The sequence below is a fragment of the Bactrocera latifrons genome, unplaced genomic scaffold, assembly GCF_001853355.1.
Source record: "Bactrocera latifrons isolate USDA-ARS-PBARC rearing strain unplaced genomic scaffold, ASM185335v1 scaffold_34, whole genome shotgun sequence".
Classification (NCBI taxonomy): domain Eukaryota; kingdom Metazoa; phylum Arthropoda; class Insecta; order Diptera; family Tephritidae; genus Bactrocera; species Bactrocera latifrons.
Window position 1 is genome coordinate 383,784 of NW_017536979.1, and position 13,151 is coordinate 396,934.

Sequence of the window (13,151 nt, forward strand, 5' to 3'; positions counted from 1 at the left end):
TTTAACTTATTTCGGTAGATAATATATTACATAACATTAGGTCCAGAACGGACCCTTGTTGTCGTCGTCAATGTTGTATAACAGCAGCCTGCTTTATGTGCTGCTGCAATTTTTAATATTACTAGGTTAGCTCAGCACATCTACAATATTAAGGCGCTTTGACAATTAGTCATATCGCCTATCTACAAATCGGTCTGAGTATTTGTTTATAGTTGAGATAGTTGAGTAACTTGTTTTCAATGGATAACACTTATTCGTTACCAATGAATAATGCGTGGCATGTCTAACTCTTTCTGTTCGCTTTTTATAAGCATTAAGCGGCGCACCGTTGATGAAAATTGGATAGTGCTGTATCTTGTTGTATGGGAAAACAGACTTCATTGAGTTTGTTTTACTATTTCTTTGCTCATTGCAGGACTTCAGTCTATTGACGTTTGGAAATTGCTAGTTGATTCGTGTTCGTTAACGCGGTATCATGTGCAAATATGGCTGTTGTATGATTGCAGTAAATTGGCAGAGCGTGCGTACATAGAATATAAAGAAGAGGGTCCTGCTCCTCGTCCTGCTATATGGTGCAGAAGAATGCGCGATAACAACATCTTATGAGTCGACGTTACGAGATACCGAGAAAAATGTTCTGTGGATGATTTATGGTCCTTTGCGCATTGGTAACGGTGAATACCGCATTCGATGGACAAATGAGCTGTACGAGTTATACGTCGCCATTGACATAGTTCAGCGAGTTATGAGACAGCGACTAAGTTGGCTATATTATGTTCTCCGAATGGATGAAAGTACTCCATTTCTAAGAGTAGTTGACGCAGTACTCGACGGGGGAAGCAGAGGAAGAGTAAACCTCCACTTCGTTGGAAAGACCAGGGGGGGCGAATGACTGGCGGTGTCTCCGCCAATGACTTCTGTGGATTTGATCAATCGTATAATAGTTGGGTAGAAATCCGAAATGAATTATGGCTTCCGTTCTATGAGTTTATTGAGACATTTCATGACAATTTTCTCAAGAAGTTGCGATATTGTCGGCAGAAACGAGATTACTTCATATTCTGGTTTCTCCGATTTTTGAATCGAGGTAACTTCAGCAATTTTCCAAAAATTTTATTCGTGCTTAAGATGAAAAAACGCTTTAACAATATTGTTTATTTTTACTATACTTATTGAACGAAGTTCTTAGAAAACCTCGACAGTAATTTTTCATTTTTTTTTTTGATTTCTTCATTCGGCTCATGGCTACTTCGCTTTCTTGACAGGAAACAGTAGGATAATTTACAAGTGTTTCATATGGGAAGAATATGTTGGCTTAATAATGAGCGGTGTCTATACTAATAAAAAGAAGAATAATCCGAAAGTACTTCCGCGCTTTTTGAATTTTCTCTGTCCAAGTATTGGCGCTTGTTTTAATGGCACGTACTGGAGTTTTAGCTGTCTGTAGTATTTTAAAGCTTTTCTAAAGAGAGTAATTGGAATTTCTTCTACTTTTTAAGAATCGAATATTCTTTGCAAAATAAATTTCGTTTTAAAACCTCTTATTTTCCGCTTAAGAGCTTACGAATCGTTGTTAAAAATAGTTTATCAGCTGGACAACGAGTTTGATGGCGCTTCGTGGCGGCTTTCAATTTAATTTAATTATTTTCTTATATCACTGGAATATTGAAAGTTCACAGAATTTTTCGACATTTTTGCTGTACATACTTTCCAAGCTACATGTAGGATGCGAAAATTTCAGATTCCAGTTAGTTCGTATTTAATATACAATCATATCTACTTTCGAATCGGGTTTACTTATTTCCATGCATAATAACGAGGTTCCCTACTTTTCTAAAGAAAAAGCCACAAACATAGATAATTTGATGGGGATTGTTTAATTTATATTTTGATGAAATTTGGATACACAAATCACATTAAACCGTTAATTTTTGCTAGATGAAATGGTAGCTCTTGAATCTCTTCTAGTTGCGACTCGTGCCAAATGCGGCAACTTAGCTTGTTTACATACCCATTGAACGAGAAATGGGTCCCATCGCTGAAGAAAATTTAGCTAGAGAACATCGGTTCTTCTGGGAACTTTTCAAGAACTGGCATTTAAATATTTATTTCAATTATAAAACTTTTTTTGCCATTTATGGTTAAAATTATATTGCAAAAGCAATTGCTACTCACCATTTTCTGTCCCTTCCTTCTTAATATAAAACACAACAACTTTTCTTTAAATACATATGTTTTATATAATTTCGTTTATTTATTTGATTTCAGCTTTTTATTTACATTTCAGAATTCTTTCGGTTTTCAAGCCAATTATGCTCGAAGTTATGAAAATTAAAATTTATTGCTTTGAAGTTAACGTTTCTATAAAGACATTTTGTATTTGTTTTTGTTTGTATATATGCTTCTTCTATATGTACAATTTATATACTAATTGATTGGTAAAATTATTGTTTGCAATCTTTGCCAAGCCGTTCTGCGAGTAATTGCAGCGGTTCTCAAATAATACAGCTTTACAGTTAAAAAATCGTTTTCTCCCTAAGAACTATGAGTACATTTTCCTTTCGTCTTTATTTATTAGTTGCTTCTACGCAAGCAAAAAAATGCTTTATTAACTAGGCGAGTATATATACACGACTCTTCGCCGCAGCCGTCTCTCAAGCCACAGTTTTCTCAATTGTGAATGGCTGCAAATGTCTTGCTCTTTGATTATCGTTAGTTTTATGCTTTTCTCTAGTAAAATTATTATCTTTTGCCTACGTTTAGTTAGAGTATGTATATATTAATTGGTGTAAATTGAAATTGATCTTAGCTGCCCTGTTAGTAAAATAAAAATATCATTTGATTTTAAGAAAAAACGAGTATAAATGAAAAGGGGCTTTGTCTCCTTTTTTTCATATTAACCGTAGTAGTTCATTGGCGGTTGAGTGGGGTAACTTTTGGGGCCTTGAGAGCTTGAGGAGTACCCGGATGACCCGGAGGACCCAGAAGAGCTGGAGGATGGATTCTCACTGAAGAGGCCGTCAAAGTTGCGCGAGCCCAAGATTTCGCTAATCGGATTACTGCCGCCGGCACGGTTAGCGCTACTGCCGCCACCGCCACCACTGAGCAAGCTGCCCAAGAAATTGCTGGCACTGCTACCGCCACTGCTACCACCACTGCTGCTGCCGCCACCACCACTCAGCAGACTGCCCAAGAAGTTACTGGCGCTGCCGCTACTTCCAGCGCTGGTACTGCCTCCACCACCCAACACACCCAGTAGACCGCCAAGAATATTGCTGCCAGATGAACCGCTGCCCGAACTGCTGCCACCACCGCCATAACCGCCGCTAGGTTGATAGCCACCACTTGGTTGGTAGCCACCGTTGGCACCACCATTAGTACCGCCACCGCCGCCGCCGCCGCCGCCTCCTTGCAAGCTTTTCGCAATTTGGCCTGCAATAATACCAGATACAGCCTGACTTACCGCCGGGTTAGAGAAAAAGCTGGAGAGGAAACCGCCGCCTTCCTTGTCTTTCGGTTTCTGCGGCACATTGCCGCCGCTTCCGCCACCATAGCCCGGCGCATTTGGCACGTAGCCGCCACTGCCTCCAGCATTCGGATTGTAGGCACCGGGTTGGTAGCCGCCAGGTTGATAGCCGCCAGGTTGATAGCCACCGGGCTGATAACTACCCGGCTGATAGCCTCCTGGCTGGTAACCGCCTGCTGGTGGCTGATATCCGCCCGGCTGTGGCTGGTAGCCGCCGTATGGATTTGATGCGCCTGCTGGCGGGCTGTTGGGCAAAGTGGGATAGAGGCTGTGTCCACCGGAACCGCCGCCACCGAAACCACCGCCGGCATTGCCGCCGCTGAAACTATTGCCATCACCAAGATCGGGCACCGGTGCGCTCGGGTTGTACGAGTTGTGTGTGGTGCCGGTGCTCACTATGCGCAGGCGCATTTGTATTGATCAATCACGTGCAATGCACGCATATGCGGGTGTGTGTGCGTGGGTGAGTTGAAAGTGTGGTATTTACGTTGGCGAGGTTTGCAATGCAAGCGACAGTTTTTAGTGAGTTTTTAGTCGTTTTAGCCACAAATTAGCAGAGCGCAAGAGCGTAGCGTGTTGGAGCAGAGATTTAGCCACAAAAGCGTTAAAACAGAAAAAAAAAGAACAAAATGTAGAAATGCGTTACTAATGTACAACAACAAAACAAAAAGCAATTAAATAAATTACATAAATAGGAATAACAGAAAATCTACTAAAATTCTATGAAGATGAACTTAGCTACTGTAGAACTGGTCTAAAATGTGATGGCTTTTGATATAAAGTATGACCACAATTTTTTTCAATAATATTAATAAAATAGTCATATAAAGTATGATATAATTGAAGTTCTTATATACATAGCTCAAGGACAATTGCCAGTTTCCGGTCTGAATGCTAACTGAAACTGAGCTTTGGGAATATCTTGACTGTGCACCGAAGAGTGGCGGCTCCAAGAAAATATACGGTGCTCAGAATGAAGAGTAAAAGCTTGTATTAATAGAGTTAGCAAGCTATGGCGGGTCTCTTATTATGGCACCAATATACATATATCATCAATATACCCAAAGACCTGAATCTTTTGAAAAAAAAAAAACGAAGTTTGGTCTCGGTCACAAAGAGATAGAAAGGCACGTGAGTTTAAGAGTCGAGCTTAAAATTGTTCAAAAATTTAGCGAATGGCACACGAAAAAGTTGTCGAAAACGAAAATAGACTAAATACACTGAAGGCACTTACTCCTTCTCAGTCAATACCTATAACAAGTGTATAGAAATAATTGACTTATATTTTGTTTCTATTGATTCATTTGAAGGCAATGTTAAGGATTTGTATAAAAATACGTGAAAATGTAATCCTACTCTTTGTTAGTCCGGTTCAAATTTGATCAGGTAATAATATTCGACAAAAACAATAAAGTACATGTACACGATCAAGTGTTTTTAACATTTTCATTTTTGTCGGACCATTTATGTTAATTTAATCAAATCGGGTGGAAAATTAAATCGAAATCGAAACTGAGATGAGGCCTTTGTTAAGGGTTTTCCAATATGAGTGATATCATTTCTTTAAGAAAATACGCTAATTGTTAGGGAAATTTCAATATTTTTTATTTAGTTTGAACTAAAATCGATATTGTTAAAATCTGAAAGTAACATCCTTCAAATGGCCTCCACGAATTTCATAGGAACCAATTTGATGAACCCAATTTTAGTTTTTCCTTTAAATGAAGTCGTATGCCATGAGTAGCATTATCAATATTGACTTTTAAGGCTCGAAGAGAGTCTGGTTCAATGCTTACCGGCAATGACTTCAAATAATCCCTCAAAAAGTCGTCTAATGGTGTTAAATCGCAACTTCTGGAAGCCATTTATTGTCAAAATTTCTCGAAATAATCGAAACTCCACACTTTTCTCGTAATAATTCAGTTGTAGCACTTGCTGTGCGGCACCCTGTCCTGATGGAACAAGACGTTGTCAGGAACAACTTTTTCCAATTTCGGCCACAAAAAGTTGGTTATATCGATTTAAATCGCTCTCCTTTGACAGTAACGATGTCACCAGCTTCACTTTGAAATAAGTGCAGAACGATGATTCCACTGGATTAATGTATGAATGTAATGGTTGTTCATGAGTAATTTGTGGATTTTTTTCGCACCAGAATCGATAGTTTTGTTTATTTATGACTGCACTCAGATGAAAGTGTGACTCATCGGAGGAGATGATTTTCTTAAAGAAATCTTTATCGTTTTCAAGCTGGTCCATAGCAAAATCAAAACCACTGGCTTCAGTTCTGGAGTGGGGACAACTTTATACGAATGCAAGTCCAAATCTTTTCTCAAAATACACCAGGTTGTGGTCTGAGGCATTCGCAATTCTTGGGAAAATCTTGGAATCGACAAATCGCATTTTTCAGTAACACTTGTCTGAACGGCAGCAATATTTTCGGTACTTCAAGCGATTCTTTATCTTGTTGGCACTTGAATATTATGTAAAGAAAATTCGAATTTCGAAATCGAAGTTTTTAACAAATCGAAGAATACCGAGCACAGGTGGACGATTATTACGACCATAAATTGTTAAAAGTGCACGAAATGTTTCAGTTGGGCAATGAATAACGATTATTTTGATAATAAAATTAAATAATTTGTAAACTTTGCGCTTGTGTGTGTCTTTCCTTAATGAAATTGCAAGCGTTACTGAATACAATGAAAAAAGAATTACAGATCATGGCATATTAAAGTGCTGGAAAATCCGGTAGAAGCTTCTTACTGGTATAAAAAAGCGCTGAAAGTTTGTTTTATATTCGCCGAAAATATTTAAGTGTCTAATTCACCAGAAATTCCGCAGCAATATATTGGAAACTATATACAGCAGCCCGAAGGCAAGTTCTATGATGTCATACGTTATCAACAGCCATAACATTCTAGTCTCACAAAGCGTCAGAATTTTTGTCTGTATTAAATAATTTCTATAATTATTAAAATGCTAAACTACTTGTATGAATATGCTTACAAAGAGTAACAAGTAATTGTAGTGCTACAACGCCGCTTTTGGTTAGGCCTTACGCATTTACCCCTCGTTTGTTAGTATTTACTAATTAAAGCCATTACGCTAATAACACACCCACTCGCAAAGTTACATTGCCACTTATTTTTATTTCGTTGAATTTCGGTTTCCTAAACTTTTAGTTGCAATCTGTTTAGTTTTATTTTTTAATTAAATGCTAAACAACTTTTCAAGTTCACTAAATATTATAAGTCTTCGGTTGTGGTTTGTTAATTGTTAATTGTTAATTAAACAATGAATTATATAACTAATTTTGTAGTATTTTTCGCATGTTACATATGTACAAATTGAGTTAAGTTTTTATCGCTTTTTTGTTAAATATTTTCATAATTTCGTTAGTAATAATTTCCATTTACATTATGCGCTTTGTTGTTGTTGTTAGTAATATTGGTTATGCTTAAAATGAACACAATTTTATGAGAGGCATAAAATGCTACATTCAATACCAAATGCCGTTAAATATAATGTTATATGTTATATAAGTACTTACATACATACGCCCAACTGTGCATATTTCGGTTAGTATTTTGTTTAGCGATTAGTACTTTGCTATTGTTTATAGTATGTACTTCCGTTAGTTGTGAGTTATGCGTAAAAAATGTTAGTAGCTTTAACAGTAATTATTTTCACCATTAATAAATTAATTTGATTGTATTTGTTGAGTTCAGTTGGCAGCTTTTGCTTCAGTTTCCGCTTTTGCCATTTTTCTCACATTTTCTTTTTTTTTGTTTTATGTATGAGAGTGTGTGTAAGAGCAAATGAGTAACAACGGACGGAAATATAAAAATAAATTTACATTTTTTGTTAATTTTTTTACGAGTCTTTTAAATAAAATTTTTTTTTATGAAAAAACAAAATTATTTTTTTATTTGCTTTGAATAACCGTGTAAGGTAGGGCTTTATTTATGATTTGCATACAAAAATATTTCAGGTAAACAGAATATCTGGTACAATATATGCTTTAACATTTCTTACTTAAAATAAAAACAAGTTCAAGAATTCTTTTAAATGCCAACACCTTGCAACAACATTTCTAGTCTTTATATATATCTATATATTTGATATTGATTTTATATTTATTTACAATGTTTATTTGTATATGCTTCTTTAATTTTCTTTGTTTTGATTTGATTTTGATTCAGTGGTTGCCATATGTTTCGCAGAATTTTAAATTGGTTTTCAAAATTTTTATTATTGCACAATTTTTATTATTATTATTTTTTTTGTTTTTAAAAGTTGCTCTAATCATTTCAAAAAAGCCAAGCTTTCAAAAATATGCCTGAAAATCGAATAGAAAGTTTGTTCTCCTAAAGCCACCTAAAACCACCGAGAAGGTTCACAGTTAAACGCCCACTTCTTCCAAAAGTTTGCGTTCTAGAATTTCTAAAAATTTTGCGCTAAAAAAACCCTATGTGGGTTGTATATAGCATATAAATTTAGTTATAACAGCAAAAATCATGTTCAACTTTTTCTAGTTTTTGAAAAACAAAAGCACTTTAGCAATTTTGATATATTACGAAATTATATTGCATACTTTTCGGCATATATTGAATTTAGATTTTTTATTTTTAATTTTTTTTTATTTTGTGGCAACTCCGTTTAGAGTTTTTATTTTACAGTTTAGTATCTTACACTGGTTCAACGTTTCTAGTGGGTTAATTCAGTTGTAAATTTTCCTTCCGAAATTGTGAAATTTGTTAAAATAATATTTCTTGTTTTGAGATTTTGTATTTCTCGCTGAAAAATAAAAGATTTTTCCGTTTAAGACATTTGGTATTACTTTTATAAATACAAAATCATGTATATAATTATTATTATTTGCTTACATTAACTATACAAAGTTGAACTCCATTATTATCATTTGTTTATTCAACTACCTTTTTGCTCTTTATTTGAAATACTTTTTTTTTTCTTTTTTTTACTTAAAATGAAACTTTTTTGTGTTTGACTTTCGCTAAAAGATTCGTTGTGTTCAAAATATATTCGAAAATTTTCTGGAAATCGCTTGAAAAAACTTCTGTTTTTAAAGCTTAAAAAACACTGTAGAAATACTTTGAAGTTCTGCGATGAAGAGCAGCGCACTTAGGTTTGCTATTAATTTAATTTCTTACCGAAAAGTAGTCCACAGATGGCAGTCAACTTTTAAGAATGAAACCATATTGGGGTTTTTGACTAGCGCCACCAAAACGCTTATCTACGGTCATAAAATGCATATAATATTGTATGTTTCATACACCACATCTACTATAGTAAGTATACTTTTAGGAGCCCGCTGAAATGTTCAAAAACTAACACCAGTTAGCATTCACTTTGCGACTGTGATACCAAAGGCTATAACCGAGTGAGTGGCGTCTATGCCCCTAAAGAAGAAGAAACTTTTACAGCCTGTTCCTGACTCATTTTTGAGTTTCTAAAATCGCAAGTGATAGTAAACTTTTCCAGGGTAAACGGGTATGACTATTTTTACGTAGTTAAAGGGGGAGGGTTTCAGGGTTTCAAAAATTACTAAAATTACCAAAAAAAAAAAAAAAAAAATTCTTGAACCCAAATTCATAACCAGTACACCTCAAAGACTTCCCAGACACCATAGCATATCGGTCGAAAACTTTTTCTTCAGCATTGTTGAGTAGTGTAAATATTAACCATTACGACGCTTACAGTTATCGTATTTTCGGCAACTAAAATTTAGACTTCATACACATATAACTTTATTTGCATTTTCCGCGTAGAGACAAAGCAGTGCAATTCTTACGGTATGCCAAAGGAATCTGCTGCGCTGAATTAAATATCTCTCTCTATCCAAGTGGAAGAAATTCTCGAAAATCGATTACGAATGTATGCACAATTTAATTGCGTTTCCTTTGTGAGTTGGACAAATAGGGAAATGCAAATATTTCTAAGACCACACGCCCACACAACAGCAAACGAGAGTTCAAGCAACAACAAAATGTTGCAAATCTGAATAACAGTAACAGAAAATACGTTTGAGAAATTTAATTAGAAGTAGAAGAAATGCATGAACAGCAACAAATTTCCGAATTCCGAATTCCGAAATCAAAAGATTTGAATTTCTCGCAAAATTAATTTTCCAAGCAAAAGATGAAAGAGCTCAGAGAAGTGCAACATTTTCAATATTTATCCAAGTATGCTCGTGCAAAATTTAGACAAAAGTACATGCAGTTGTAGTTCAACTAACTTTTCATTGTTCTCGGTGTTAGAACCAACTCGATTGCATGGTGGTGGAGGAAAGTCATTGCCAGCATAAAACGATTGATCATACACAGGACCGTGGCCCATGGGACGGCCTCCGAAATTTTGTTGACCCATCGTGCCACCGTTCTGCCAAACTGACGGTGGGCCACCAAACTGCTGTCTATTGGGAAAAATGTCATTTCGACCGCCAGCCCTGTTACATTTGGTTTGTTATTCCTACCACCGTATCCATACCAGGAAGCATAATCATTAGTGCCCTTTATTCCTCCGCCGAAATTTCCATTCCCACCTTGCATATTCAGGTTTGTACCCAGAAGGTTTGTACCCAGAAGGCAGGCCACCGATGGGTAAGATGACCACTGGTTGTACAATAAGCGTCTGACCACCACCATTTAAAGGACGTGAAGGAGGTGGCGGTAATCTAGGTGCTGGCAGCTTTTGTATGCTGGCAAAGGATTAACTGGCATTACAGGCCTCATGGGTCTCATAGCAGGAGCTGCTGGAATCAGTGGAACCGGCCTAACGGTGGTATCAAAACCTGTGATGATCGCACTAAACGGCGCTTTGAGATAGACAGAGGGAGAAAAATTGCGCTTTCGAACTCACTATCTTCACGGAGCTTAAAAGTATCCTTGGAACTTGTTTAACCAACTGCAATGGAGAGAGGAGTAGAAGGACAATATAAAGTATGGAATGAGTATTGATTATTTGCGAAGGAGAGTCTATTAAAAGGAACACGCGTACTTATTATATATCAGGTGCTGTTTGTTGGAGGGTTGAGTGCGGAGGTACCGTCAGAAAGGACAAAGGACTGTTACAACAAATTTTGATACATTTTTGAGTAGTTAATTAATAAGCGTCTGATTTTAGATTATTGTGAAGGGATTTCAGTAATTTATTTAGGAATCTAGAAAGGTTTTATAACATAATTTTTGAGCTAAAAATCTTCCCATATTCGAGTAAAGCCTTATTCTATTTACTAGGAAAAATTAAAGAGTTGTATCGCTCAAAAATGGTAAGAAAGTGAGATAGAAATTCAGTGAGAAAAACTTGGAAAGCTATAAGAGCACAGTTTTCTACAATTAGGCGCATTTCACAAATGAAGCAATATAAATTTTTTTAATCAAATTTTGACTTTAATGTGATCTCTGCTATTGCGGCGCAGACTTCCAAAGTATTTCAGTTTTCCTGTTAGAATTTGTTTAAAAATATTATATACAATAAAAAAATATTGTTGATTACTTATGGTATTATTATAGTCCGCACCGTTATGCTTCCACATCATGATTTCGAATTGAAATTTTAAAACTGCAGCAACGAAAGAGCAACACAACAAAAAGGTAACCGAATCGAACTGAAAACTAAAATGTAATATTGTTTAACCCATTAAGCACTTAATAAACGTTGACCGTCGATAGCGAGACTATAACAGCGCTGCCACAACGACATCGCATGCAACATTACGTGCTGCGACCGCAGGCCAAACGCTGCGACACCAGCGCCGTCAATAGAGCGTAACCGCATGCAACAATGGTCAGCGTCTGCCAGCTAGTCGCACCGCCTCGGTGCGCTGCGCCCGATGGATGTCCCTGCGTCTGGCGATTGTACGGGTTCTGGTTCTGATATTGCGGCGGTGGTTTGTTGTACATATTCGGATTTTGATAGCCCACATTGCTGTTGCCGTAATAGCCGCTGGGCGGGGCCAAGCCGCCTCCGCTGCCGCCGAGTATGCCGTTGCTGCCGCCGGGCGGGCCTCCAGTGCCGCCTGGCATGGAGTAGTAGGGCTGCTGGCCGAACACGAACGACGGACTGTAGGGGTTGACGGGCTGCAGTCCGGCCGGGTAGCCGGGATTCAGTACGCTACCTGGATGATTAGGTTGGGGAAATTGTTGAAAAGATGGTGCTTGTGTGGGTGAATTATAGGGAAAAATTGGCAGATTGGGTAAGATCGGCACCGACTGCGGTGCGCCGAACACATAGTGCGGGTCAATGCCACCGGTACCGCCATTCGGGCGTAACTTTTGGCCATTGCCGGGCGCGCCGTTGTCATTGCCGCTGCCATCGTGACCGTTGCCATAATTTGAGTTCACATTATTGCTACTCTTGCCGGCATAACCGTTATTTATGTTATTAAGACTGCCAGCGGGCGATGAATTGCTACCACCGTTGGACGATGACGAGCCGCCGTTGCCGGTGTAGTATGTGTGTGTGTTAAGCGTGGGGTTGGATGAGGCGGATGAGAAGATGGCGTGCTCGGGACCAGGCTTGAAGCTTGATCCTGGGCACGACATCAACATTTAACACATGTTACGATGGAGAGTGCAATGAGAGTTTTTATTTACGATTTTTATTTTTTTTTTTATTTCGATTTTGTTATGCAGCAACCAGAGAGCCGGTGAGAGGGAGAGAAAGAGTACAAAATGCGTTTGGTTAGTTGAGAGCAGTTAGAGGAGATGAGGTTGCTAAAAATATATACATATGTATGATTACATTAGTTGTTAAATGTGCTACGCTTCATGCAGGCGACAAGTAGCTTAGATCAGTAGAGACATGCGTGGAAGAAATTAAAATGCAGAAAATCTCAAAAGAAACATTTTTTAAAAGTGATTTTTCAAGTGTAATCAACAACAAATATTACAACGCATGCTTTGAGGCGTGCAAGCATATTTTTATTATCGGTTGCAACAACAAATACTATTATATACTTAATGTTAATGATTATGATTTCAATGCTTGGGTAGTGACTGCAGCAAATAAAAATCCATACAACCAAATAGTCGAACCAAAAATATAATTTCTTGAAGAAAGCAACAACTTGTTGAAATATAATGAAATAACCAAATAAATATTTGCTTTTGACGATGCCAGAGTGAATAAATTAGCGTTATTGCCGTGATTCTCGTGAGTTTTGTGTTGTGATGTGTCCATTTTTGCGGTGAAATTTATAAGCGTTCTTAGGCCAATTCTTAAATGTAGCTTGGCCATATTAATTTCAAGCGTTTTTAGCCATTTCGATTTAAGCTTTTTGTGAAAGCTTTCGTGAGTGTCCTATGAAGCTCTAATTAAGCTCCTAAAGCCCTTAAAAACTAAAAATTCTCTAACTTTTTATCTGAATTTCTGGGACTCTATAAAAAAATTATCTGTTTTTGATTTGATAAATGTTGGTAATATTGTATTTGAGAATAAAATGGCTTGTTCTGCAAAAAAAAAAAAAAAAAGTCGGTGTTATCACAAATAGTTAAGTTAAAAAAAAGGAATTCAGACACAACAAAGCTTTTCATACATTTGTGGCATTTTGAAGAGCTTGTGAGCATGAAAAAATATTAGTAAATTTCGAAAACACTTCTAT

The 13,151-nt window shown here is 37.0% G+C and overlaps 1 protein-coding gene across 4 annotated transcripts in view; it reads right to left on the minus strand.

Moving 5' to 3' along the window:
- Window positions 1–2,232: 2,232 nt before the first annotated feature.
- The window catches only part of LOC108971377 (loricrin), a 72,069-nt gene continuing 61,150 nt past the window's right edge, over window positions 2,233–13,151 (minus strand). For all 4 annotated transcript variants that reach the window (XM_018937389.1, XM_018937388.1, XM_018937387.1 and 1 more), the window contains one exon: window positions 2,233–3,921. In XM_018937389.1, the coding sequence (XP_018792934.1) occupies window positions 2,897–3,921 (1,025 nt within the window). In that variant the 3' untranslated portion in view covers window positions 2,233–2,896. The remainder of the gene's footprint in view (window positions 3,922–13,151) is intronic.